Source organism: Phoenix dactylifera, chromosome 12 (assembly GCF_009389715.1).
Source record: "Phoenix dactylifera cultivar Barhee BC4 chromosome 12, palm_55x_up_171113_PBpolish2nd_filt_p, whole genome shotgun sequence".
NCBI lineage: Eukaryota > Viridiplantae > Streptophyta > Magnoliopsida > Arecales > Arecaceae > Phoenix > Phoenix dactylifera.
In genome coordinates this window covers 10,611,655-10,639,109 of record NC_052403.1, presented here as the reverse complement: position 1 = coordinate 10,639,109, position 27,455 = coordinate 10,611,655, and the positions used below count along the sequence as shown (strand labels likewise).

The following is a 27,455-nucleotide window of genomic DNA, read 5'->3' as shown; positions in this document are numbered from 1 at the left end:
TGTGATGGAGTTAAAGGGTTCCTTGAGTTTGCATTTACTCAGTTAGAGTATTGTAGTGGTGATAAGATTAGATGCCCTTGTATGAGATGTGACAACCAGAAATTTCTTAACCGTGATACGGTCAATGTTCATCTGTTGAGAAAGGGGTTTACACCGGGGTATTCAACATGGTTTGCACATGGAGAGTTACTTGGTGCAGTTGCTCCTGTAAGTACAAGTGCAGTAGAAGCATCCACATCAATGGATGTTGGTTGTGAACATGGTCAGCAATATAGAACCATGGTGATGGAAGCTATGGGTCCAGAAGAGGAACTTCATTTGAGTAGTGCACTTGAAGTTAATCATGAGGAAGAGCCAAATAAGGATGCTGCAGATTTTTATTCTTTGTTGAAAGATGCAGAAGTACCTTTATGGGAAGGGTGTAAAAAACACTCTAAGTTATCTGCTATTAGTCAATTATTAAATTGCAAGTCTGAATTTAATATGAGTATATCTTGCTATGATCGAATCATGAAAATAGTGAAGAATATGTTGCCGAAAAGTGAGAAGCTGCCCCTTAATTTCTATCAATCAAAGAAGATGCTTCGAAAGTTGGGGTTGGAGTATACAAGTATTGATGTTTGTGAGAATAATTGTATGCTATTCTATAAGGAAACAGGGAATTTGATTGAGTGTACTATTTGTGGTCATCCTCGATATAAACTCAGAAGAAATGATGGTGGTGGTAGAAGAAAAGATGTTCCTTATAGAAGGTTGCGATATCTTCCAATAACACCAAGACTTCAGAGGCTTTTTATGTCAAGCAGAACGGCTGAAAACATGTCATGGCATGTAAAGGGAGGTGATTCAGATGAGATGGTGCATCCTGCTTGTGGGGAGGCTTGGAAGCACTTTGACCGCATTCATCCATTCTTTTCTACCGAGCCTCGTAATATGAGACTTGGGTTATGTACGGATGGTTTTATCCCTTTTAGCCAATCAGCTCGTCCTTATTCTTGTTGGCCAGTTTTCGTAACAGTTTACAATCTTCCACCATCAATATGTATGAAACGACCCTACATTTTTCTAAGTTTAGTCATTTCTGGACCTAAGAGCCCCGGCAAAAGTATCGATGTCTTGCTTAGGCCTTTGATTGATGAACTTAAAATATTGTGGGAAGTAGGGGTCACCACTTATGACATTTTTAGAAACGAGAATTTTCAAATGAAGGCAGCTTTATTGTGGACTATCAACGATTTTCTTGCATATGGCATGCTTTTAGGATGGAGTACACATGGAAAGTTGGCATGCCCGTATTGTATGGAGAACTCAAAAACTTTTACACTACAACATGGTGGGAAGACTTTTTTTTTTGACTGCCATCGTCAATTCTTGCCCATGGACCATGCATACAGATACTAAGTTGATGGTTTCTTCAATGGTAGAATAGAGACAGACCCCCCACCTCCTCGACTGTCTGGTGAGGAGTTGAAAAATAGGGTCTCTGCCTTGCCTAATATAACTTTTGGTTTGAAAGCCCCTAAGCACACCATTCCTGGATTCGGTAAAGATCATAATTGGGTGAAAAGGAGCATATTTTGGGAGTTGCCCTATTGGCATACACTACTTATTCGACACAATTTAGATGTCATGCATATTGTTCGAAATGTGTTTCTCAATATATTTTACACTTGTATGGATGTAAAAGGGAAGACTAAAGATAATGTGAAAGCAAGGCAAGATTTAGAGCTGTATTGCAAGCGTCCTAAGTTGAGGATTCAATTTGTTAATGGAAAGCTAGTTAAGCCTCCAGCTTCCTATGTATTGTCCAAAGACCAAGCAATGGAGGTCTGCGAGTGGGTGAAAGGGTTAAGACTCCCTGATGGATATGCTTCAAACATATCGAAGTGTGTTAACCTGGATGATTATAAGTTTTACGGGTTAAAAAGTCACGATTGTCATATTTTCATGTTGAGATTGCTTCCAATTGCATTCCGTGAAGTATTGCCAGCACCAGTGTGGGATGCATTGACAGAATTAAGCTGTTATTTTAGAGATTTATGCAACACAACTTTGCGTGTCCAAGATATGGAGGTTCTTGAGAAAAATATTGTGGTAACTCTCTGCAAACTTGAGAAGATATTTCCTCCTGCATTTTTTGACTCAATGGAGCACTTACCTGTTCATCTAGCTTATGAAGCTAAGGTTGGGGGGCCCGTGCAGTACAGATGGATGTACCCCTTTGAAAGGTAACAATTTCTATAAATTCATTAAATAGTTTTTTTGTATCCATTAAATTTGAGAAATTAACATATTAATCTTATTTATAGGCTTATGCATGATATAAAGCAGAAGGTAAAGAATCGAGCATCGATTGAAGGTTCTATTGTCGAGGCTTACATCATAGAAGAAATATCAACTTTCTGTTCGCATTATTTTGAGCCTTCTATACAAACGAGGTTAAATCAAGTTCCCCGTAATGAAGACGAAGGGGAGTTTGATCTCGTGGATCGTCTATCCATTTTTACTCATCAAGGTCGGCCTTTTGGGAAACCTTTTGGAAGGCATTTGACTACTCAGGAGTTTAATGCTGCTGAATTATATGTTCTTCTGAATTGTGAGGAGGTTCAACCTTTTGGAAAGTAAGTTACACAAGTACTTAATTATAATCATCCTTAAAAATGCATATGGAGTACAATATATGTGATTATAGCTTTTGTCTTGTAGGTATTTTGATGATTATATCCGGCAATCTTGTCCAAATATAAGCCAAATAGATTTGGAAAGACGACGCGAAATGGAGTTTCCGGCTTGGTTTAGGTCATATGTGAGTACATAATTCATAAATATAATAATAAATTAGACTTTCTCTTGATTTATTCTTATGATATTATTTTTATCATGCTAGGTTAATGACAGTAAAAATCATGTTGATGGGCGCTTAAAGGACCTATCATATGGCCCTGGAAATAAAGTTAAATGTTATAAAGGCTACTTTGTGAATGGGTACAGATTTCACACCAAAGAATATGGAAAGGATAAAAGAACCTTCAACAGTGGTGTGTGCATTAAGGGAAGCAGTTACAATGACTTTGAGAGTGACTATTATGGGATGTTGGTTGACATTATCGAGTTAGACTATTTTGGGGTTGGTAATAAAGTAGTGTTATTCAAATGTGACTGGTATGATAGAGACAAGGGTATGAAAGTGCACCCTCAACATGGCCTCGTTGAGATCAATTACAAACTAAGACTTCCAACCAATGATCCTTTTGTATTAGCTCAACAAGCACATCAGGTGTTCTATACTGGTTACCCAGGTAAGAAGAAGAATCGAAGATTGTGGTGGGCAGTAATTAAGACAAAAGCTAGAGGTAGGTTCACTCCTAGTGTGACAGAAGAAAATTTTCTTGATTTTTATCAAGAAGAAAACCACAGGATTCCTACCCCAATCTCAATGACAGATGAGCTTGATGATCCAGACATTTTGGTTGGTGTTAATAGAGATGCAGAGATATTGATGCAGCAGAAATTGAGTTGACAACTAACCAAATGGAAGAGGACTTTGAGGATGAAGAAGAAGATTTTGAAGATGAACAAACCGAGGAAGAGGAGCATGAGGCTGAGGAAGATTAAAATACAACATGCAACTTTGTGAATGCTAATATAACTAATTTTAGACTTATAAATTATAATTGTGCAGACATGAGAAAGAGCAAAGGGAAAGCAACAGGTCCACTGATTGTTCTTTACTTTGATTGGATTTGTTGACATTTACATTGTGAAATAACTACAACTTTTTATTGTTGTGCAGTTATGGCCAAGAAAAAAGGGAAACCAAGAGGTAATGGAAAAGCAGCTTTAATACTGGCTGCTACTCAAGTTCCTCCTCAACCTTCTAGGTTGCCTGAGCGTGTCGAGGATTGTCATGATGATGATGATTACATTCCTGATGGGGACATGATTGAAGAGGTGGATACAAATGAAGAAATAAACGATGAAGAAATGAATGGTGCAGTGCAAAATCATGAGGATACAATGAATGAGGATCAGATGAATGATGAACTTAGGATTGATCCAAGACAGAGCAATGGCCGAGAACCAACCCTTAAAGCCCCTGTTGATGCAAATGGAAAAGTGATTGTTAGGTGCACAAGAGGAATGTATGAAAATATCACTTTCTTATATCACTAATTTGAATTTATGTGTTTATTGCATTTAAAGTATTTAATTTATTTTCTAATGAATATTTTTTAAATTGCAGGTTTCTTGATTATGAGGTCAGTCACAAAGCTGTTGCTATCATGCGCCAATTTTTCAATGGTCCGTGGTTGTCATGGAGGGAGGTCCCTGCACATGCTAAAGTTGGAATGTGGAACAAATTTGAGGTGATGTAATTAATTTATATTTCTTATCATTAACTTTTGCCCTTGTTACACATGCCAATTAATAAGTCTGATTACTTGCGACCTATATATTGTTAGGAGATACACACAATTCTTCCAGGACAATTGCATCATGTGCATCAAGTTTGGGACAAGCATTGTCAGCGACGGTTGAAATCTCATTAGGGAGGGTCAGAAGCCAAAAGCTTCTGGAAGCAAAAGGAGATTTAAATAAAGCCCGTGATAAACCCCCTAATTGGATCTCTAGAGAAAATTGGAATAAGCTAATTGATATTTGGATCTCCCCAAAATGGAAGAAGAAATCAGAAGCCAACAAAAATAATAGAAACACCATGAAGAATGGTAGCATCTCTAAACACTGTGGAGGATCAATCGCATTTGTCAATCATGACGAACGACTGGTACATATCTTTATTCAATTAGATTTCTATAATAATTTTTATATTATTGTTCAATCATCTTAAATTAGCCCATTATATGTTAATGAATTTTTTTCTTTTCTCTTTTGTAGAAATTAAAGTTAGGTAGGGAGCCAACAATAGTTGAATCTTTTAATCGGACGCATAAGACAAAGCAAGGCATGGAAGGATATGTAGATAAGAGAAGTGAAGCTGTCATGGTAAGTATAATTTTTTTATGATTCATAAATATTATTGAGCTTGCTCATGTTTATCTCTTGTTTGATCCACCATAATGTTTTTCTCTTCTTTTAAATCAACTGGCAGGCAAAGTATTCAGCTGAATATTCCAAAAAATATGGTGATGCCTCCACCTCAGATGCTCCTCCACGTGATTATGACTCGTGGTTTGAGGCAACTGGTGTCCCAACTCATGGCCATGTCTATGGCTTTAGTCCCCTAGAGGATCTCACTGGAATTATTGGGCAATCATCATCCTCTTCCACCTCTACAAGTCAAGCTCCAGAGCTGTACACTCATGAAGACCTTCTACGTATTCTTGAGCAGGAAAAGAAAAAATGGCAAGAGGAGGTTCTTCAAAAGATGAGAGAAGAGATTGGCTTTGGACCAAGGCATGCAGATCGGGGGAGTAATGGTGATTCTGGTTCTGCTGATCATGCTTCATTATGATTGTTTTTGCCTTAGATGATAGGTCTTTGCATTCCTAGGAGGAATGAAATCTCTGTTGATCTTTATGACATATTTTTAGATTTTGATTTTGATGGATTCAGAACATGTTGATGCCAATTTTGAATGACATTTAAAATGACTTTTGCGTAATGTTGAATGCCTTTGCTATTAATGATATTATTATTATTATTATTATTATTATTATGAGCCAATCAATGTACCAAATGTACAAGGTTATTAGATTGTGATCGGTGACCAAATTTTGGTTACTAAATTGTTTACCAAGTATTGTGACGAGCAGTCATAAACTTAGTGACAGGATTTTGGTTAATAAAAATTGATTTTGCTCAGCGCGTTTGTAACCAATTAGTGACGGTAAACTTATCACTAGGTCAGTGACGGGATTAATGACAAATGTAGTGACAAAATGTGTGACCATGTCTGTGACGACTAAATCTGTCACTAAAGGTTGTGACAGATCAGTGACCAAACTTGTGACCGCATTCTGTGACAAAATCAGTGACCAAGTTACCTTCGTCACTAACTCCGCAACTAGATAGTGACGGAAAATACATAATTTCTTAAATATTTAATTCTTGAATTTGTAACGGCTTAGTGACGGCGGTTCTATCACGGGGGTTAGTGACGGGAATCGCCGCCGTCACTGAGAATTTAGTGACGCGTGTTTTTGTAACCAAGTCAGTGACGGGAGCTCCGGTCACAAATTCCATATTAGTAACTGGAAACACGGTATAGTGACGGAAATCTCCGTCACTATACGCTTGTTTTCTGGTAGTGCCAGCAGCCCGATGAGCCCCATACTCAGTCCGGGTCCCAGTCTGAGCACGCCCCACCTGCAGATCGTCCAGACACGGATGACGTGGACGTCCTGGGTAATTTGATTTATAGTTTTTATATTAATTTCTCTTACAATCTAACTATTTTAAATCATTTACCTTTAATGGACTTGTTATTTTATAGATGGACTGGGGAGAGTGAGGAGAACACGAGGGCCCACTTGAGCACGGGACGTATGGAGCCTACCTGAGGATGAGAACATTGTCATCCATTGCAACGAACTGGGGCAGCCCATCAAGAATGCTGCAAGCATTTTATCCACTTTTTTAGGATCAGTTGCGCGGAAGGGACAATTGTGTCCGCTCAACTATACGAAATAGAATGAAATGCTTCCTTCGTATAAGATTGAGCTTCTTAGAGTTGTTGAGGTAAAGAATTGAAGTTGCTTACTATCTTCAATTATTTTTTGATTTAACATTGCTATAACATTTTTGACTTTGATGTAGACAAAGTTTGTCCTTCCTGCAAATAGCCATGATTGGGTGCTGAAGTCCGTCAACCGCAAATGAAAAGAATATAAGGCAAAGCTAAAGGCGGATTGGAAGCACGAGGGCATGACTGAAGAGGAGGTGGCCCGTGTTTGTCCTCCAGATGCAATCTCTCATCAGTGGAGGGAACTTGTCCACTACTGGTTTTCCGAGAAAGCTCAGGTTGTGTATTTTTTTTCAATACCTTAGATTGTATTTAATATTATTATAGATTAGAAATTTATACATTATATAAATTACATTGTTTATTGTTTTTCGGGGAAGACATATTCCAATATTGGTAGAGCTGCTCGAGCATCGCAGACTGTTCCTCACACTTCAGGCTCCATGAGTTATGCGAGGCGTAGAGCTGAATTCGTAAGTTTTTTTGAAACTCTTTAAATTTATCTTAAATTATTCTATCATATAGCATGTATACTCGTGAAATATACTTTTTGTTGTAGATAGATGATAATGGAAGGGAGCCTGGTAGGGTGGAGTTTTATAAGATGACTCACACCCACCGAGATGGCAGCTTTGTCCGGGAGGAGTCAAGAGATATAGTTGTATGTATTCATCTTTGACTTGTGCCGTATTTTTTTTTTTGTTCTATTATTGGCATACATTAATTTGATTTTTTTTTGAGAGATATAGGATAGGGCAACAAATCTTATTTCAGAGCGCGTCGGGGGGTCATCATCATCCGACGCGAACAATCATATTGAAGCTCAAGTGCTTGCTGAATTGATGGGCCCAGAGCGTTATGGTCGAATGCGGGGTTACGGCGTTGGAGTTACCCCCACTCAGTTGTCTTCAGTGGGCACATATACAAGAAATGCCAGAGAAGGTAGTAACACTGTACAAGTTCGTCATCTTCAAGCAACTATTGAAGAGCTGAAGCAAAACCAAGCAAATTTGCAGTCTCAGCTTACGAATATTTCATCCATGTTACAACGATTTCTACCTTCTCAGGTAAATAACTATATATATTTCAATACTTTACATATTATCAATTATGATATATGAGTTAATGTATCACATTATTCCTAACTTCTAAGGTTTCTCTTTTTTTTTTGTAGATTCTTGATTCTTCAAACGCTTGTAGAGATGATGATGATGGAGCTGAATCCCGTCCCTGATGCATTCTAGATTATCTTTTATGAGTTTGATATGTATATGTTTCTTATTTTTCAGAGTACATTGTAATTTGAAGTCTATTAAGCAAATTTTTAATCAGATATGACAATATTCATATTTCGAATGATCTGAGTGTTTGTATCAATGTATCAATTTAATACAGGTTTATATTGTTATAATGACTGTTTTGTAATATGCGTTTTATAATATGAATTCGTGTTTTTATTTTTTTTAAAAAAAACAATAAAGCGTCGGTAAAAGACCTCGTGGCACAGTACTGGCACGCTTTCACCGACGTTATGTAGCGTCGAAACTTTACGACGCTTTTAAGCGTCGGGGAAAGACCTCGTCGCACAGCACTTGAATAAGGATCTACCGACGCTTAAAAGCGTCGTAAATTTTCAACGCTAAATAGCGTCGGCGAAAACCAGGACGTAAACCGTGAGAATTTCATACCGTCGGGTTATTGCCGACGCAAATACGTGTTTTTTGCCGACGCTATATAAGCGTCGGCATATCTCTGTTTTTGCCGACGCTTTCGTCATGCGTCGGCAAAAAATTTTGCCACTCTGGTATCGCCGACGCTTTGGCGACGCTTTAGATTGCGTCGGCGGTACTTTAGCCGATGCTTATAAGCGTCGCTATAGGTCAAAAAAAGCATCGGGATAGCTCAGTTTTCCTCTAGTGTGCTATTTGGGTCATCATATGGATTATAAACAAACTAACCATAATTTGTTCACAAATAAATCGACTCATAATTACTAACTTGAAAGCTGACAACCATCAAACCCAGCAGAACGAGTTCCCATTTTATGACAGTAGCACCAAAACAACGGACCAAGATCTCATAACTTAGCATCCAAAATTAGAAGCACAAGACGCCTTGGAATCTTTATTAGCAGAGAACCTGAGAGCTAACCACAGGGAAGTCCTGGGGTGTCATCCATGCATACTTGAACTGGGGATTGGCTGGCCCTCGGACAATACAACGCTCACCATCCACCGGTTTGATGGCCCGAGGATCCACCGGCTCGACACTGCTGAGGCCATGGCACTGCACGAACACCATAGACTGAGCACACTCACAATTGTTGCTTACTGTCACCTCGTACTCCGGCTTCCCCTCGACGACACTGCCGGTCCTCGCCTGATCCAAGGTGATGTCTGGTACACCGCGTGGCGCTCCGCAGCCTACATCGACCGCAAACAGGTAGAAGATCAAATGAGTTCAAACAGGCATAAATTTGGGTCTGGTTGGCGATAGAGGAGAATATTTGTTTACCTCTATTGGCGACGGAAAGAAGAAGAATGGCTACGAAGATGCTGAGGGTGGCTCCCATGCTGACTGGCTTTGGCTCCTTATGGTGAGGAAGTTGGGAGTCTGGCCTTATTTAGAGGGGAAATAGAAAAAAAAACCAACGGCTAACGGGTTGGATTGGGTCGGACCAAGCATGATCCGCATGTTGGAAGTCGGAACAATCATCTCTCCTCCGGATTACGGTACTAATCAAATAATATGATGTATGATACTTCCGTTATGTACTGCTTTTTACTTTTTTTTGGATGTATCCGTATGATGCTTTTGTTTTTTACCAAAAAAAAAAAAAAAATCAAATAATGTGATGTCACTGAAATGATATAATTTGAAAGATTTTGATATGTTCCCATATTAGGACTGGATTCACAGGGTACACCGATTAAGAAAACTTTTTTAATGCATTAGGATTGAGTAGATCCAATAATTAATGGAATTTTTTCCTTTGTCTGGTGCATAATAATTGATGGAATTAATGTATATGTTTTCTTAACTAAGAAATGGATGAATATGCTAAGAATCTCCATTCTCATGACACATCCTTGGTCCAATATTGGAAGGTTTTTATGAAAGAGGATCAAGGAGATCCAATTGGTCATTTTTTTTCTGAAAATGGTCAAGACGGTTGGGCCAGGGCTTGACCGGTGTTAACCATAATCCAAAAATAGATATTTGAAATGGGTTGATAGGGTCAGCAATTATCAACCTATATTTGTGGTTTCCTACTCGACTCACACTCTTAAACTGGCCTCATAACTCTTCTCAAGCACCTAAATTAATCTTTTCAATTACGAAAACCAAATATATTTGAGGTGCCGGTCGATGCATTGGTTTGGACTCAGGCCAATTTGAAACCCATTAAGGAGGTTGAATGGTATTTTCTCATATTTGCTGTCCTGACCTCAAAGTTCTGATTGGGGTAGAACTCTAAAGCAAGTTTATAACCTATATTTTGGGGTTTTGTGAGTCTCTCTTTTGGAATATCATAAAGGTTTTTGTTTTCTAGTAAAGATGGTGGTTCGTGCAAGTGTCCTATCAATGACTTTGTCTAGATGGTTAGGCACCTTCGATGGAGTCACATGACATATGGGAAGGAGTAGAAAGGGATGGAAAAAAAAAAGGAACTTGATGTGGACAATGATATTAATATAACCATTAATTGTATAGCCGTTGATGGCCGTTGCAACACTATAATTTATTGTTATCGGACAAAAGAGGCTGAAATGCTATTCGTTTTTTACTGCATCAAATATTATACAGAATGTAGTAACTACATTTAGCAGTTTTTAAAAAAAGAAAAAACTTTATTTATCAGATAAAGCATATCTCAACTTTCACATTTTGAAAAAAATATAATATTTTCTTTCTTCATGGAGCTAGTCTGATCTCATGAATAACTAATCCCACCAAACAAATAAAAACCTCATCAAAAAACATAAAATAAAATGAAAACTTCATGAGCTGGCGAGTTGTCAAATTGAGCATCCTAGGCATATCTAAATTTGATATCAGAGCCTTGAAAAATACGTTGGCCATTATTGACGGAACATTGATCTCGGCCCACTCGTTCGAAGACATTGGAATCTATTGGCTCAACACCGTTGAAACTGTTGCACTTCTGGAGCAAGCTTGATTGGCCACATATACAGTTATTAGCTATTACTACCTCGTACTGATGCTTTCCATGAACATTCTCTCGTGTATGTGATTGACGGACAGCAACGTTAGACAGAGTGCAAAGCCTACATTGGCAACAATATTCTTAGTCTACGATTTGGTAACTTGAATATCTATAGAAACTAGGATATAATAATATTATAACCATGACTCTATTTATCTTGTTAGGAAAATAAGAGTTCAAATGTTCAAGGAGAATGGTAGGAGATTGAATGGGGGGAGAGAGAGAGAGAGAGAGACACTAGCCTTTAAGATTGATGCAAAGGAAAACAAAAAAATGCTGAGAGGAGATTGAAAATGGCTGTTGTTGCCTCTACGAACCGGCCTATCCCAAGCGTTGGGCGAGAGAGACCCTGGAGTGCTCGACAATGAGCTATTCGGGTAATGAAAGGCTGCGATTCAGAAGGAAAAGTTGCAGTCGGGCTCCTGGTCTGTGATTGAGCTCCGACCTAAACAGCAAAAATGAAGTTCTCTTGCCGGAGTGTATCCGGCGAAGGACCCTTAGATGCCTAAGTTAACACGATGCTTAGTAAACAGAGGAGGTTCTCAATAGTTTGCCAGGGTACATGAGCACTTGCATGGAAGGTCCCCTGGAGAGTGGTTGTATATGCGAAGGCGAGCACCTGTTGCCCAAGAATTCGAGCGTTGACAGGCCTCTGCATGTTCCAAAAATTAGGTACATGCATTTGCACGAATATCATATCCTGCCTATTTGGTTGGCATGACTCCAGAGACTGCTCAAGATTATGGCTATGATATTGCCAAGTTTATGGGTCTTTTGAAATTCGAAGCTAGCCGCTCGCTTTTGGCTTACCACATGGCGAGCTTCAATTGTCAATTCCGAGGCTTCATGGCGGGCTTTGGTTGGTCAACCCTTCATATGAGTGGTGCTTCGGTTCTGAGATACATCATTTGCCCCCCACTTCCATAGCCGAACCAAGCCTACTAGCTTAGGTTGCGAAAGTAGTCCCCTTAGTAGGGTTGACTAGTGAAGATTGCTCATGTAGCCTGGTGATTATCAGGATCACTTCTCTATAATCACTTTCTTAATATTGGCATGGAGATTTTCAGATTCTGCATTTCTAAGAGGTGTGGCCATTTTGGTCATTTTCAAGGTGTTGTAATTACGGAAGGGATGTCTGCTAGCTGAATAGATGCTTAAAGTCTGATGGCGATTTAGGAGATTGCTGGAGGAAAAATGTCTGGGTGACATGCAGTCGAAGTTGGTGAGGCTCTGTATCGAAATGGGTCACCCATATTCTTTATAAGTAGAGTGGGCAGATGCAACAACCCATTTAGCCTGTTCCCTTCTACTCCGAAATTTAGAGACAAAGAGGGCAAGCGTAGGGTTTGTGTGGCCACTCCTTTTGTGCCTCCATTCGAAGATTCATTCTCTACTAGGTCTTTTTTCTAGTTCCTGATGGGTAGTTCTACACTTTCAGCTTGTTTTGAGTCTTCTTCTTCCTCTTGCCTCCTTTTATCCTTTGTTGCCCAGATAGACAACCCAAGAGGGGGGGGGTGAATTGGGTTTTAAAATAATTTAGATAATTAAAACGTTATGGATGATTAATTAAAAACTATTGCAAGTTATTTAATTAATGCTAAGTGCTGTGAGTGATATGAGAGGAAGAAGAAGAGAGACAATCCAACACAAACACAAAGTTTTATAGTGGTTCGGAGCTAACCCTTGCTCCTACGTCCACTCCCCAAGTCTCACTTGGGAATTCACTATAATCCCCTTGGATTACAGCCGGTTGTTTTCCAAGCTCACAACCAAACTTGTTGTTTTACGAGCTCACAACGAACTCGGTCGGTTTTCCCAGGCTCACCGACTAGAACCGCCCAATTATTTTCCCGGGGTCACAATCAAACCCTTACACACGTTGGTTTTAACTCGGCTCACCAACCAACCTCAATCCCCTTGATTCAATCCCCCGATTGAACCAAGCAAATACAATGTGTAGATGAAAAGAAGAAAACAGAAAACTACAGCTTCTCAAAAGCAGATAAAACAATATAATCAAAGAGGAGTTTAGAAGCCCTCAAACGCTTTTAAGTTGGAGAAGAGGAATGGCTTCTTGAACTCCGAGTCTCCTCTTGAATGTGTAGTCGACTTGAATGCAGGAGGAGGAGGCTTTAATTGTTGGGAAGATGTAGGTGGATGCAGTAAATGCAGATCTTCCTCTTTTTCGTTGAAGAACACGTTGCAGAGCTTGAATGCTTGATTAGTTTGGAGTGGAATGGTTGTTCTCTGCCTTGCTACAGTCCTCTGTGGCTATTTAAACCAACCCCCACGGAAACTAGCCGTTAGAGTGCTTTTTTCTGCCCGTTCCTGCACACTCTGCGCAGCCTGACAATATGTCCGTTGGTGGGTTGGAGTCGACTCGCGCGATCAGGAGTCGACTCGGCTGTAGCGGGAGTCGACTCAAGCTTTTCCGGAGTCGACTCGGCAACTGTTCCAAATTTGAATTAAAGTTTCCTTCACGACTGGGAGTCGACTCGTCTTGACCCGGAGTCGACTCGCCAACTTCTGGAGCTGACTTGGCAATTTCGGATCGGCTCATCCACTGAAGTCCGTGGATCCAATTTCGAATTTGATCCACTCGAGTCGACTCGACTGTCCTGGGAGTCGACTCGAATCTCAGAGCCCGAAAACTGATCCTCTGTATTTTTGGCTTGTCCTGGTCTTGGAGTCGACTCAAATTGTTCCGGAGTCGACTCGGCTCTCAGTTTTCGAAACACAGCCTTCTCCCATCTTGGTGTAGCGCTGCCTTGGAGTCGACTCGAGCTGTCTGGGAGTCGACTCGAATCTCAGAGTCTGAAAACTCCCCTCTGACTTTTTCTTTGTGTTCCACTGAGAGTCGACTCTCGCTTTCTTTGGAGTCGACCCGCCAACCATTGGAGTCGACTCGCATTCCACAGGAGTCGACTCGAATCTCAGGGTCGAAAATCGCTCTCTGACTTTTGCCTTGTTTTTCCTTAGGAATTGACTTGTCAGCTATTGGAGTCGACTCGAGTTCTTCAGGAGTCGACTCGCCTCTCAGGGTCCAAAATAGCTTCTCTGTCTTTCTGTCTGTTACACCCTGGAGTCGACTCGTTCTACTCTGGAGTCGACTCGAAGACTATTCTTTTAAATTTTTCTTTGAATTTGCTCCTCCAATTTGAATCCTTTGAACTTGAGACTTGGGCCAATAAATTGTAGCTTTCTTCTAACTTTTCTTGAGAGCTTTGGAGGCCTTCTTGTGTTCTTCCAACTTGCTATGTTCCTTGCAAAATAAATATCTTTCTCCTTGCAACATAAACATTAGTATCTATACTTCAAGGTTTTGTGATCATCAAAAATCAATCTATGAGTCAATCTTTGGGTCATCAGTCTCCCCCTTTTTGATGATGACAAAACTTGGAGTATATGCAATATAAAAGATATTGTTTTCTAGAAGTAATACATAGCTAAGTTGCATGAAGTAATACATAGCTAAGTTGCATGAAGTAGAAAACATATATATGTAGAAACATACTTCATGATAATGCTTTAGATTTAATTAGCTTAACACAATCAACATATTCAATTTAAGCTGATTTGTATTCAATTCAAAACATAAAGCATTATGAGCATATTCTTAGATATTTCTCCCCCTTTTTGACAACATCAAAAAGATAGTGAAACATTAAGCACAAAGATAAGAATACTCAAATATTTCTTTCCCTTTTTGTACTCTGATTTGAATGTTAGAATTAGATTAAGAAGCATAGATCAGAGCCAATTAAGAGAATTTCAGAGCAGAACACATCGAATGTGATTTCAAGAAGTTTTCTAATTTGATACCACAGATAGTTTTCTAATCAAGTGTAGGTGGAATCTTTCTTAAGTTAATTCAAGAAAAAACACGAATGGAAATCTAACCTCTCTTCAATAATAAATATGGAAGCTTGTTCATTTAAGATCTTTTGCCCAATGGATTAAGTATTTTATCAACCATGAGAGCAATTTAATTAATTTTCAGGGTATAAGAACAAAACTTATATACTTGAGAGACATATCATCATGTTGGATCATTAATTCTTAATGACTTCAAAGTTCTTTTATGATAATAAGAGCATTGGGGCACCAATACCAAAATATGAATTCATGCAATTTTTGATACATCTTAGAGCTCTTTTTAAAAGATTTTCTTTTATTTCTTTAGAAAATAAGCACAATTTGATACATAAAATAATGAATTGGCATAAAATTGAAGTTCTAAAGAGTAGGCCAATTAGGACTCATTAGTGAAATCCAAAATAGATTTTCTATGAGATACTCAAGAAAATTCAACATATTATTCTCCCCTTTTTCATTAAGTTAGAGGCTCTTTGTTGGGAACTCGCCCATGCCGCAGAAAATTCAAAAAATTCAGATGCAGCGGAAGAGGCATGTGCGGGATCAACCGTTCATCCGCATGAACGTTGTTTAAAAACCGTTCGTAGATAGATAAGGATTAAAAACTTTTAAATAACATTAGAAGATCAGATCTTCACCTTTGTGCGGGTAGATGATCACCGCAAACTGATGATCGTGGTTTAGGATGAAGGTTCGCTTGAAGCCGTTCAAGTGCCCGGCCTCTACGGGTATCCATACGAAGCAGAGGACCGATCCAAACGCTCTAATCTCCCCGGGGTGCTAGCTCCCTTGCAGAGATATGTTTTGATGGCTGATCTCCTCTCTTTCAATCAACCCTTGATTGTGCTTGAGAGGAGGAAGAAGAAGAAGACTCCAGGGAGAAGAATCAAAAGGCTAGTTGCAGCCTTTTGATTTCCCTGCGTTGGAACCATGGATGAAGGCCAAGAGGAGGCCACACGGCTCCTCTCCTTTTTTCCTTTGATGATGGCGGCTGAAAAGAGAGGAGAGGAGGGTGGCCACGTGATGAGAGGAGGAGGGCTTCAACTTATCATTAGGGCACCTCCTTTCAAAGCCTTATAAAGGCATCTAGGGCTCCTATTTGGTTTAGTCCAAATCATGAATCAATTGGGTTCAATCTATGCTAGTCCTAATCCATTAGAACTTGAATGAACCATGACTCAATTGAACTCTTCAATCCTAATCCAATTAGGAGTCATGTTGATTCATTAGATTAATAATTAATTAGGACTTAAGAAATCCTAATCCAATTAGGACTTGTTTAATTCTAGTCCTAATCCAATTAGAACTCTAGGAATCCTACTCCAAGTAGGAATCCAAATTTAATTCAAAACTCCTAATCTAATTAGGATTGTAGGAATCCTACTCCAAGTAGGAATCCCAGTCCTACTCCAAATAGGATTCCCAGTCCAAGTAGGAATCCCAGTCCAAGTAGGAATCTCAGTCCAAGTAGGATTCCTAGTCCTAATCCAATTAGGACTCTAGGAATCCTACTCCAAGTAGGACTCTTGTTTTAAGTCCAATTAATTAATTCTCTTTGTTCCTTCTTCAGCTTATTATCAATCGAATTGATTACTTGTGATTCCTAATCACGATTCAACCATCGGATCGGTCAATGCCTCTAGTGTGTTGTGACCCCATAGGTTCTACTCTGACTGGTAGTGAGATATATTGTGATCTCTATCACAATATCATTGAAAACTTCTTTCAATGGGTCGGAACGATTCCAACTCTACTCATTAGGGCTTATCGATCATCGAGATAATCCCTATGAGTCCCACCATCCACCAGTGACACCTAGCAGCATGTAGTGGCTACCCAGCAGAATAGAATGATGAACCTCTAGGTGCAGTTATCATGTGATACAGTCCTTCTATCGTGGATCCCTACAGGACGGAGGTCATGGATAACTCGTCAAACCCCTTCGTCTGTCATATGTCAAGATTTATTTGACTCGAGTTCGATAGTGGAAAACTATTTCTCCACTTTATATTACTGCCCTGGCCAAGGTCTTAGAACTCAGTCTAACAAATCACATAGGATCACTCCTCTTCTATCAAGGTCGATAGATTCCATATAAGTGCATACCCTACTCCTACAGTGAACTTACTGCAGCCAATCTACACTACAAGGACCCATATGACTAGAGACCATGTATACGTGTAGTCAAACTACAATAACCTCACTGTGAGTAGCCGAAGCACCGCAGGTCAAAGGACCAGTCATACTACTGCAACATCAAGCAAGTCACTGACGAGTGGATAGACATCCAAGTGACTTCTTGTCTTGGTCACGGCTCAGTACCCTTGTTCTCTAACAAGCACCTGCACTATCACTTCAGTGTCCCTACACTATGGACTCAAGTCTCGTCCATCCAGAAGGAAAGTGATCTATGCACTGATCGGATCGATCACCGTCCTCGTGATGATCCATTTGATCAGGAGCATTTAGAAATTAATCACTAATGATACATGGCTCAAATTCTCAACTCTTGAGAATATGCATCATCGTCTTATTAATTTCTTGGACGATTCATAGACACATAAATAATATGAATGATAAGATGTCCTTTTATTTATTCAATAATAAATAGTCAAGTACAAAATTATGTCCCTAGAATTAACAATGTGTCAGCCAGATTGGCTTCTAGGGCATACATCTAACAATCTCCCACTTGCACTAAAGCCAATCAGCCATAAACCTAAGCCCCATCTTCTCAAGATGCGTTTTAGTTTTCTGCCGACTTAGCTGCTTAGTGAATGGGTCCGCCACATTTTCTGTGGAGTCTACTCTCTGATCCTCTACTTATTTTCTTTCGAGGTAGTCGCTTATTAGGTTAAACTGCGCTCTATGTGCTTCGATTTCTGGTGAGACCTTTGGCTCCTTAGCTAGTGCTATGGTGCCTTTGTTCTCGCAGTAGAGTGTTATGACATCTGATGACATTACACCTAACTATGTAATGAACCTTTTAAACCAAAAGATTTCCACTGCACCCTTAGAGACGGCTTAACATTCAGCTTCTAAGGTAGAATCTATAATGATCGGTTGTTTGGAATTCTTCCAATTTACTGAACCACCATTGCACATATTCTGATGTAGACTTTCTATCATCAATATGTGTGCATCCTTCTACCTTCAACTCTGATCTTCTTCCAAAGACCAAGAACATGTCCTTAGTTCTTCTCAAGTGCTTAAGACTGTTCTTCACAGCTATCCAGTGCTTCTTGCCTGGATCTGATTGACATATACTCGTGACATTCACAGCATGTACTGTATCAAGTCATGTACATAGCATGGCATACATGAGGCTGCCTATTGCTGATGCATAGGGGATCTTGCTCATGGCGTTGAATCTCTTCAGATGTGTTGGGGCACATTTTCTTGGAGAGATTAATTCCATGCCTTAGGGGTAAGAGACCCCCTTTTTAGAGTTTTTCCATGCTGAACCTTTTCAGCACTTCCTCTATGTACATCTTCTGTGATAGGCCAAGCATCCTTTTAGATCTATCTCTATAGACCTTTATTCCCAAAATATAGGATGCTTCCCCAAGGTCTTTCATGGAGAACCTTTTTGACAACGAGACCTTGACCGAGGAATATCATTCCCTATCAGGAGGATGTCGTCCACGTACAGTACGAGAAATACGACAGCACTCCCACTAACCCTTTTTGTAAACACACGGTTCCTCTTCATTTTTGATGAAATCAAACGTTTTGATTGCGTCATCAAAACGAGTGTTCCAACTCCGAGATGCTTGCTTTAGTCCATAGATGGACCTTTGCAGCTTGCAGACCTTGTGATCTCCATCACTGGAAGTGAAACCCAAAGGTTGTTCCATATAGATATTTACATCAAGATATCCATTCAGGAAAGCAGTTTTCACATCCATCTGCCAGATTTCATAATCATGAAATGCTGCAATGGCAAGCAATGTTCGGATGGATTTCAGCATGGCTACAGGTGAAAAAGGTCTCCTGATAGTCAATGCCCTCGCGCTGACTATACCCTTTCGCCACAAGCCTTGCCTTATAGGTCTCTACCTCTCCATCCGAACCTATCTTCTTTTTGTAGATCCATTTACATCCAATAGGTACAATACCTTCTGGTGGATCTACTAAGGTCTAGACTTGGTTGGAATGCATGGAGTCTAACTCTGACTTCATAGCTTCCAACCATTTCTCGGAATCGATATCAGATATCGCATCGTCGTAGGTTTTGGGATCCTGCGTGTGATCCCTATCTCCCACTAGGAACATTTCCTCGGTATCCTCTTCTAGTATACCTAAGTATCTATCGGAAGGATGGGAGACCCTACTAGATCTGTGAGGTAGTTGAGGGACATCGTGTACTGGCTCTGTATTAATGGGTTCGATAGGATCCATGACTCGTTGCTTTTCAGAGACTTTCTCTTCAAGTTCAATTTTCCTCACACTGCCTCTATCAAGGATAAACTGGTTTTCCAAGAAGATGGCAATGACGGCTCACAAACACATTGTGCTCCTCTGAGACGGAAAAATTGTATCCTAATGACTCTTAGGATATCCTATAAAACGAGCACTTATGGTCCTAGCCTCTAGTTTGTCCGCCTGTAGTCTCTTGACGTGGGCCGGACATCTCCAAATCTTGAGATGACCAAGACTTGGTTTCTTACCATGCTATATCTCATACGGTGTGGTAGGAACGGATTTAGAGGGAACTCTATTCAACAAGTAAATAGCTGAAAATAGGGCATCTATCTAAAGAAACAAGGATAAATCAGTGAAGCTCATCATGGACTGGACCATATCAATAGAGTCCGATTCCTCCTCTCTGACACTCCATTGAGCTGAGGTGTACCAGGAGGAGTCCATTATGAAACTATACCATTCTCCTTGAGATAATCACGGAACTCTCCATTAAGGTATTCACTTCCTCGATCTGATCGAAGAACCTTAATGAGTTTTTGTGCTTATTTTTCCACTTCATATCTAAACTTTTTGAACCTTTCAAAAGTTTCATATTTGTGTCTCATACACATATCCATACCGTGAGTAATCATCGGTAAAATGAAGTAAAAATTGCAACCCCAAGCCTGCACATCGAATGGGCCCACACACATCAGTGTGTACTAGGATAAGTATTTCAGTGGACCTCCCTGTATCCTACAAAGGATAATTTTGGCCATCTTTCCTTGAAGGCAAAATTCACAAATCAAATATGACTCGAAAGTCAATGAGCCCAAAAGCTCATGTTTCTCCAATTTGTTTATTCTGTCTTCTCCTATATGGCCAAGCCTGAGGTGCCATAAATACTTTAGATTTATCTCATTTTTGGATCTATTAGATCCTATGGTATTTACTGTTTGCTCAGATATATTCACAGATACATCTATATGTATGTGATAGAGACTGTCAATCATAAAACCATGTTGAATCAATTTTATTTTCAAATAAATAAAATCTTTCTGTGCTAAATAAAATACAGAAATCAAATTTCTGCTAGCAATATGTAACAGTCCCTAAGTATCCTGAGCATATCTGACAAACCTTCTGAAGGTCTATCACCCTTCATGTTCTTTATGCTTCCCATGTATGTAGGACAGTTCCTCTTCCAATGGCCGTCCATGATGCAATGGAAACACTTTTCCTTGCAATTGGCCTTTTTCTTGGAACTTCCTTACTTGGTGTTTTCTTAGTCTTCTGCTTCTTCGCAGGCTTCTTCTTCTTCCAGGTAGACTCTCTCTTGGAAGTAGAAACCAACTCGACAGCGAAAACGATGCCCCTTGAACTTCTTCAAGGTCCCTAAGGTAGTTACCAATTTATTTAACAATTCTATTTTAGTGCATATAACCTTGTTCATATGGTAGTTTACTATAAACTATTCATATGAAGCTGGAAGGGATTGCGGGATCAAATCCGTTTGCAATTCCTTGTGCATGGTCATGCCAAGCTTCTCAAGCTTCTCTAAGTCCTTTATCATGGTCAAACCATGATCATGGACAGACTGCCCATCGTGCATCTTGGCTTTGAAGGGCCTCTTGGACACTTCAAACCGAGCTGCGTGACTCTGATCACCATACAACTCTTGGAGGTGATTTAATATGTCCCTGGCAGTCTTCATGTTCTCATGCTGGCATTGTAATGCATTGGACATGGATGCCATTGTGCAGCACCTAACTTTATTGTCATTGTTCGTCCACTTAACAAGCGTCTTTACGCTGATCAGTGATCGGACGGATTGGTAACATGGGGATTCCATGGTCTAGCATATACCCGAATTTCTCATAATTCAAAACTATTTTTGAAATTTGCTGAGCCAATCTTTATAATTGGGTTTGGTCAAACGGTTGTTCTATTGGATATGAGTTAAGAGTCTAGAAGCTGACTTTATAATCCTCAGAGAGTAAAGATTCTAGTTAGACTTTTGTACTTGATCCTAATCTGTTCTAAGGTCTTTTAGAACAAATGTAACTCCCACTATTTTCTCGAATTCCTCACACTCCCCTGGTAGGAAAACGAAAATCCCACACGACTAGGGTTTCTAGTGGGTACTGCGGTCCCACCGATTTACATGCCACCTCACCTAACAGTTATTGGTGACACATAGATTGATGAATGTACAACTCTTGTACAATGCTTCTCAAGCATGTTGCAGTGTAACTTGGTCTCTAAGCCATGAAAACCTCACCTAACAGTTATTGGTCCCATTTCTTAGTTAAGTCAGACCCACCGTATAACCGTAGGAATAAAGTCGTCATTGGGTCCTCACCTAACAGTTATTGGTGCCCAACCCCACCTTTACCCTACAACATCTCATGTCTATAGAGAGGTCCAGCCCCCCGATGCAACTTGACCACTGTGTCCAGCCGAGACAAATCAACATCAGAAAGACCTTAGCAGCTCTACTACAGTGGAAGACCTATTGACTTAATATTGGTTAATCAGGTCTTAGTGTTTGCAACTTGGGCTCTTCATAAGAGGTAATCGAACAATTGGCCAGGTAAGCAGGTGGGAGGCTCCCCTTACTCAGAGAGTAAGGTCCTAATTAAGTAACCACCTTTCATGCTTTCCTAGACACCAATTAGATCAATTAATCTAATATGACTTGCTCATGTTGGTTCACTCTCGACTTGATTGAGGAGGTTTTAATTTAGGTCTCAATTGGGTTTGCTACATCACATGTAAACCTATCTACCCGACTCTCATTCACATCACATGCAAACGGCACATTGCAGGCAGTTATAATCGCAGCAATAATTAAAGCTAAACTTTAAATAGGTGATGATCATGGATTCTAGTTAGGTCGTATTACAAGCACATGCACGTCAATCGATCAACTGGTCTTCAACTCTTGAATTGGTTCCAAGCCTCCTTGATTCGATCCTTGATCAACTCTTGATCCAATCGCCATCAACCGCTTAGATTACCTGTTCATCTCATGCCTTGTCTTCAACTTGATCGTTGACGTACATCACATCACAGAAATACAACCAGATGTAAAATAAAAATAATAATAAATTACATCTCCTTTTAGGAGGCACGCAGGCCTCTCAAAACATCAAATAAGATGCATGCAAGCATCTGAAAAATTACATGACATCACAGATCACATCGCAGGTCATTACATTTGATACCAAAAGGGTTTGAATCCTATGATCATCACCACATGCAGCAATTATAATTTTCAGATCTGAAAACTAATTGATTATCTTATGACATAGGTTGCTGATCATGCTAATCATGATTCTAAACTTTGTAATCCCATTAACAATTCAATTAGAATCATCTTTTTATCACATAAAAATCAGCATGCAAAAATCAGCACCCTAGAAAAATCTGCATGCAGAAAATTTTCAGCATGCATAATCTTTCAATTTTCAGATCTAATAAGCCTATTAATAATTAATCCTTACCTTAATCTACAAAGCCTAAGCTCTGATACCACTGTTGGGAACTCGCCCATGCCGCAGAAAATTCAAAAAATTCAGATGCAGCGGAAGAGGCATGTGCGGGATCAACCGTTCATCGCATGAACGTTGTTTAAAAACCGTTCGTAGATAGATAAGGATTAAAAACTTTTAAATAACATTAGAAGATCAGATCTTCACCTTTGTGCGGGTAGATGATCACCGCAAACTGATGATCGTGGTTTAGGATGAAGGTTCGCTTGAAGCCGTTCAAGTGCCCGGCCTCTACGGGTATCCATACGAAGCAGAGGACCGATCCAAACGCTCTAATCTCCCCGGGGTGCTAGCTCCCTTGCAGAGATATGTTTTGATGGCTGATCTCCTCTCTTTCAATCAACCCTTGATTGTGCTTGAGAGGAGGAAGAAGAAGAAGACTCCAGGGAGAAGAATCAAAAGGCTAGTTGCAGCCTTTTGATTTCCCTGCGTTGGAACCATGGATGAAGGCCAAGAGGAGGCACACGGCTCCTCTCCTTTTTTCCTTTGATGATGGCGGCTGAAAAGAGAGGAGAGGAGGGTGGCCACGTGATGGAGAGGAGGAGGGCTTCACTTATCATTAGGGCACCTCCTTTCAAAGCCTTATAAAGGCATCTAGGGCTCCTATTTGGTTTAGTCCAAATCATGAATCAATTGGGTTCAATCTATGCTAGTCCTAATCCAATTAGAACTTGAATGAACCATGACTCAATTGAACTCTTCAATCCTAATCCAATTAGGAGTCATGTTGATTCATTAGATTAATAATTAATTAGGACTTAAGAAATCCTAATCCAATTAGGACTTGTTTAATTCTAGTCCTAATCCAATTAGAACTCTAGGAATCCTACTCCAAGTAGGAATCCAAATTTAATTCAAAACTCCTAATCTAATTAGGATTGTAGGAATCCTACTCCAAGTAGGAATCCCAGTCCTACTCCAAATAGGATTCCCAGTCCAAGTAGGAATCCCAGTCCAAGTAGGAATCTCAGTCCAAGTAGGATTCCTAGTCCTAATCCAATTAGGACTCTAGGAATCCTACTCCAAGTAGGACTCTTGTTTTAAGTCCAATTAATTAATTCTCTTTGTTCCTTCTTCAGCTTATTATCAATCGAATTGATTACTTGTGATTCCTAATCACGATTCAACCATCGGATCGGTCAATGCCTCTAGTGTGTGTGACCCCATAGGTTCTACTCTGACTGGTAGTGAGATATATTGTGATCTCTATCACAATATCATTGAAAACTTCTTTCAATGGGTCGGAACGATTCCAACTCTACTCATTAGGGCTTATCGATCATCGAGATAATCCCTATGAGTCCCACCATCCACCAGTGACACCTAGCAGCATGTAGTGGCTACCCAGCAGAATAGAATGATGAACCTCTAGGTGCAGTTATCATGTGATACAGTCCTTCTATCGTGGATCCCTACAGGACGGAGGTCATGGATAACTCGTCAAACCCCTTCGTCTGTCATATGTCAAGATTTATTTGACTCGAGTTCGATAGTGGAAAACTATTTCTCCACTTTATATTACTGCCCTGGCCAAGGTCTTAGAACTCAGTCTAACAAATCACATAGGATCACTCCTCTTCTATCAAGGTCGATAGATTCCATATAAGTGCATACCCTACTCCTACAGTGAACTTACTGCAGCCAATCTACACTACAAGGACCCATATGACTAGAGACCATGTATACGTGTAGTCAAACTACAATAACCTCACTGTGAGTAGCCGAAGCACCGCAGGTCAAAGGACCAGTCATACTACTGCAACATCAAGCAAGTCACTGACGAGTGGATAGACATCCAAGTGACTTCTTGTCTTGGTCACGCTCAGTACCCTTGTTCTCTAACAAGCACCTGCACTATCACTTCAGTGTCCCTACACTATGGACTCAAGTCTCGTCCATCCAGAAGGAAAGTGATCTGTGCACTGATCGGATCGATCACCGTTCTCGTGATGATCCATTGATCAGGAGCATTTAGAAATTAATCACTAATGATACATGGCTCAAATTCTCAACTCTTGAGAATATGCATCATCGTCTTATTAATTTCTTGGACGATTCATAGACACATAAATAATATGAATGATAAGATGTCTTTTATTTATTCAATAATAAATAGTCAAGTACAAAATTATGTCCCTAGAATTAACAATGTGTCAGCCAGATTGGCTTCTAGGGCATACATCTAACACTCTTAAGATCAACTATTTGGATTGTAATTTGGTTCATGATTGATGCATAGGATATACTAACCAAAATAACAAGCCTCAAGGTGTATCGTAAAAATTTTCAGATTTAAATTTCAGATGATAAACATTGGAGAGCATTAGGATCACTTTTCATTTAGTATTCTTCCTTTCTCCTTTAGTTATAGATATACGCGATTAAGTTCCATAAGACCTCTCCTTCTTAAATTTTCTTTCTCCCCCTCAATTGATCATTCCATTTAAGAGTTTAGAATTTGAAGATAATGTTCAATAAAATGGTCAATCTCAAAAATGTATTTTCTATAAGTTTCAGCTTATTTTCATAAGACTCAAGGTTTGAGATAAGACAACCTTTATAGAACTCATCTCAAGGTAATTAAAGCATGTCTTGCAATATAAGGAGGTTCATCAAAATCAATCCATAAAATTCAAGGTATGCATCAAATTGAAGTAACTTTAGGATAAGATACTGAATATCTAAAGCTCCCCCTCAAAAGATGCATACTTCTTTAATCATTCTTTTCTTTTGTTGAATTTCAGATTTTAATGACAAATGTGAATAAAATTGAAACATTATGACATCAAGAATGTAGAGTGATCTAGAATTATTCAAAATTTATAGTAATCACTCTTTCTAATCCTTTAAGAACAAGTTATGTTTTCTCCTAATCTTAGAGAAAATGTATAGAAATATTAATTAGAAAATGATTCATTTGAAGCTCAGTTTCTTTCAAAAGCATTTACATTTTCTTTCTTTTTAAGAATCATTTGAGTGAGCTGAAATATTTCTAGCTTTAAGATTATTCACTCTATATATATATATTCTGATGATAGTCTTTAAGAATGTAGGAGAGAAAAACATATAGATGGTCATTGAGGTATGTGTATTTATAGAACTCAATTTCTTAATCACAGTTTTTCAGCAATGTATACATGAAGCTCAATAAATTTTTAAATATTAAAATAAAGTCATATATTTAAAAAATTTACTTGCAATCAAGATCATCGAAAGACACATCATTTAGACCAATATTAGTATATTTTGAAGATAAGAAATGATATGTTTCGGATGCGTATCGGAGCAATCAACCAAGGCATCCAAATTAATTCTGTTTTTCTTAAATTAAGATTTTATTTAGAAATCATATGGAGTTTAAGCTTTTATACAAAATCAGATTCTGAATTACATAGGATTTTCAATAGAGGCTTTCAAAGTCATAATTTGAGATATGTATCTTCCACATTGTAGCTCATCTTAAATTATTACGATTGAAAACACATATTTCAAACATATAAGAGCATATTCAGAATCTTTGTATTTAATGTTGAGTTTTGGTACGAATTAGAATATTATATACCAAATTTAGGCAAGTTGAAGGATAGAACAAAATCAATTTATTTTTCCTAAATAGAGATATTCTTCTCTTCTCCTTTCTACAATTTTATTCGACTTTCAGATTTTAGAGATGATTGTGAACGATAAATCTGAAATTTCTTTTCTATAATAAAATAAAATAACTTCATATAGTATTTCAACCATTCAATCAGATTATCCAATCATGGAACATTACAAAATATTGAGAATTCATAATTCAGAACATCATGCCACATGCAAAATATATTGTGTGTTAAGTCATGCATTAAAATATTAAGAACAAGCATGTTAAGGATCAAAATCAATTCTTTTCAAATAAACTCCCCCTATTTAAATATTATCTTGCAATGATTTCATCCTTAAAGTGTGTTTTCAAGTGATTAAAAAATTTGACTTGATTCTTCTTATATACTTTCATTAACTTTGTCTTTCATTTTTACTTTCTTATGCTCTATACTCTATTTGCTCCCTATCCGGTGGAGTTGGGAAGGGGCACGAGGTACTACCACTAGCCTCCCTCTTGTGCCGTCCCTAATATGCCCTACACCGAATAGTTGGGTCAAATAGTGCCGGGTACTATCACTAGCCTCCCCATTGGCACCATCCCTATGATGAGCAATATAGAAAATTTATAAAGTTCACTTCAAACTCTCCCTGTTTAAGTGTAATTAATTACGAATTTTATCCCTTCCAAATGTGCCGAATATATTATGCTTGTTTTGCTTTTCCTTAAGATTGGAGTATTTGCCTTTGCTTAGATTTTACACCTCTTGAATAATATCCATTTTCTTTTCTTTACCTCTCTCTCTTTTTGTTATTCTCAAGTAATTTACATGAAAGAGCAGAATAAAGAATTAATCTTGTATATCATATATATGTGTATCATGCAAACAACATTTTCATTATGCTCATGGATTCATAACTTCTCACAAGTTATTTTACATCAAATTTTAAGCATATACTTGTGTATTTCATGGTTATGATATAGGCAAAGAAATCATTTAGTTTGGGCAAACCATGAAACAATTTCTAAGAGCATAAGTCAATCAATATATATAGAGCCATGATATCAAAAATTAATAATTAAAGACCTTAATCATGCCATAATAAG

The 27,455-nt window shown here is 38.8% G+C and overlaps 2 protein-coding genes across 3 annotated transcripts; one reads left to right on the top strand and one right to left on the bottom strand.

Annotated features, from left to right (window-relative positions):
• The first annotated feature begins 2,052 nt into the window (after window positions 1-2,052).
• On the top strand, window positions 2,053-4,411 carry LOC120112758. 2 transcript variants are annotated; one of them, XM_039132593.1, is made up of 4 exons: window positions 2,053-2,228; window positions 2,310-2,621; window positions 2,707-2,806; window positions 4,244-4,411. In XM_039132593.1, exons 1-4 carry the CDS (start codon window positions 2,068-2,070, stop codon window positions 4,250-4,252), a joined length of 582 nt encoding a protein of 193 aa, XP_038988521.1. In that variant the 5' UTR covers window positions 2,053-2,067; the 3' UTR covers window positions 4,253-4,411. The 2 variants fall into 2 exon arrangements, 1 of the variants encoding a protein (XP_038988521.1); XR_005514424.1 differs by lacking the exons at window positions 2,053-2,228; window positions 2,310-2,621; window positions 2,707-2,806 and adding an exon at window positions 4,050-4,142.
• Window positions 4,412-8,830: 4,419 nt separating this feature from the next.
• On the bottom strand, window positions 8,831-9,275 carry LOC120112800. Its single transcript, XM_039132687.1, has 2 exons — window positions 9,218-9,275; window positions 8,831-9,126 (listed from the first exon to the last, which is right to left on the bottom strand). Exons 1-2 carry the CDS (start codon window positions 9,273-9,275, stop codon window positions 8,831-8,833), a joined length of 354 nt encoding a protein of 117 aa, XP_038988615.1.
• Window positions 9,276-27,455: the final 18,180 nt, after the last annotated feature.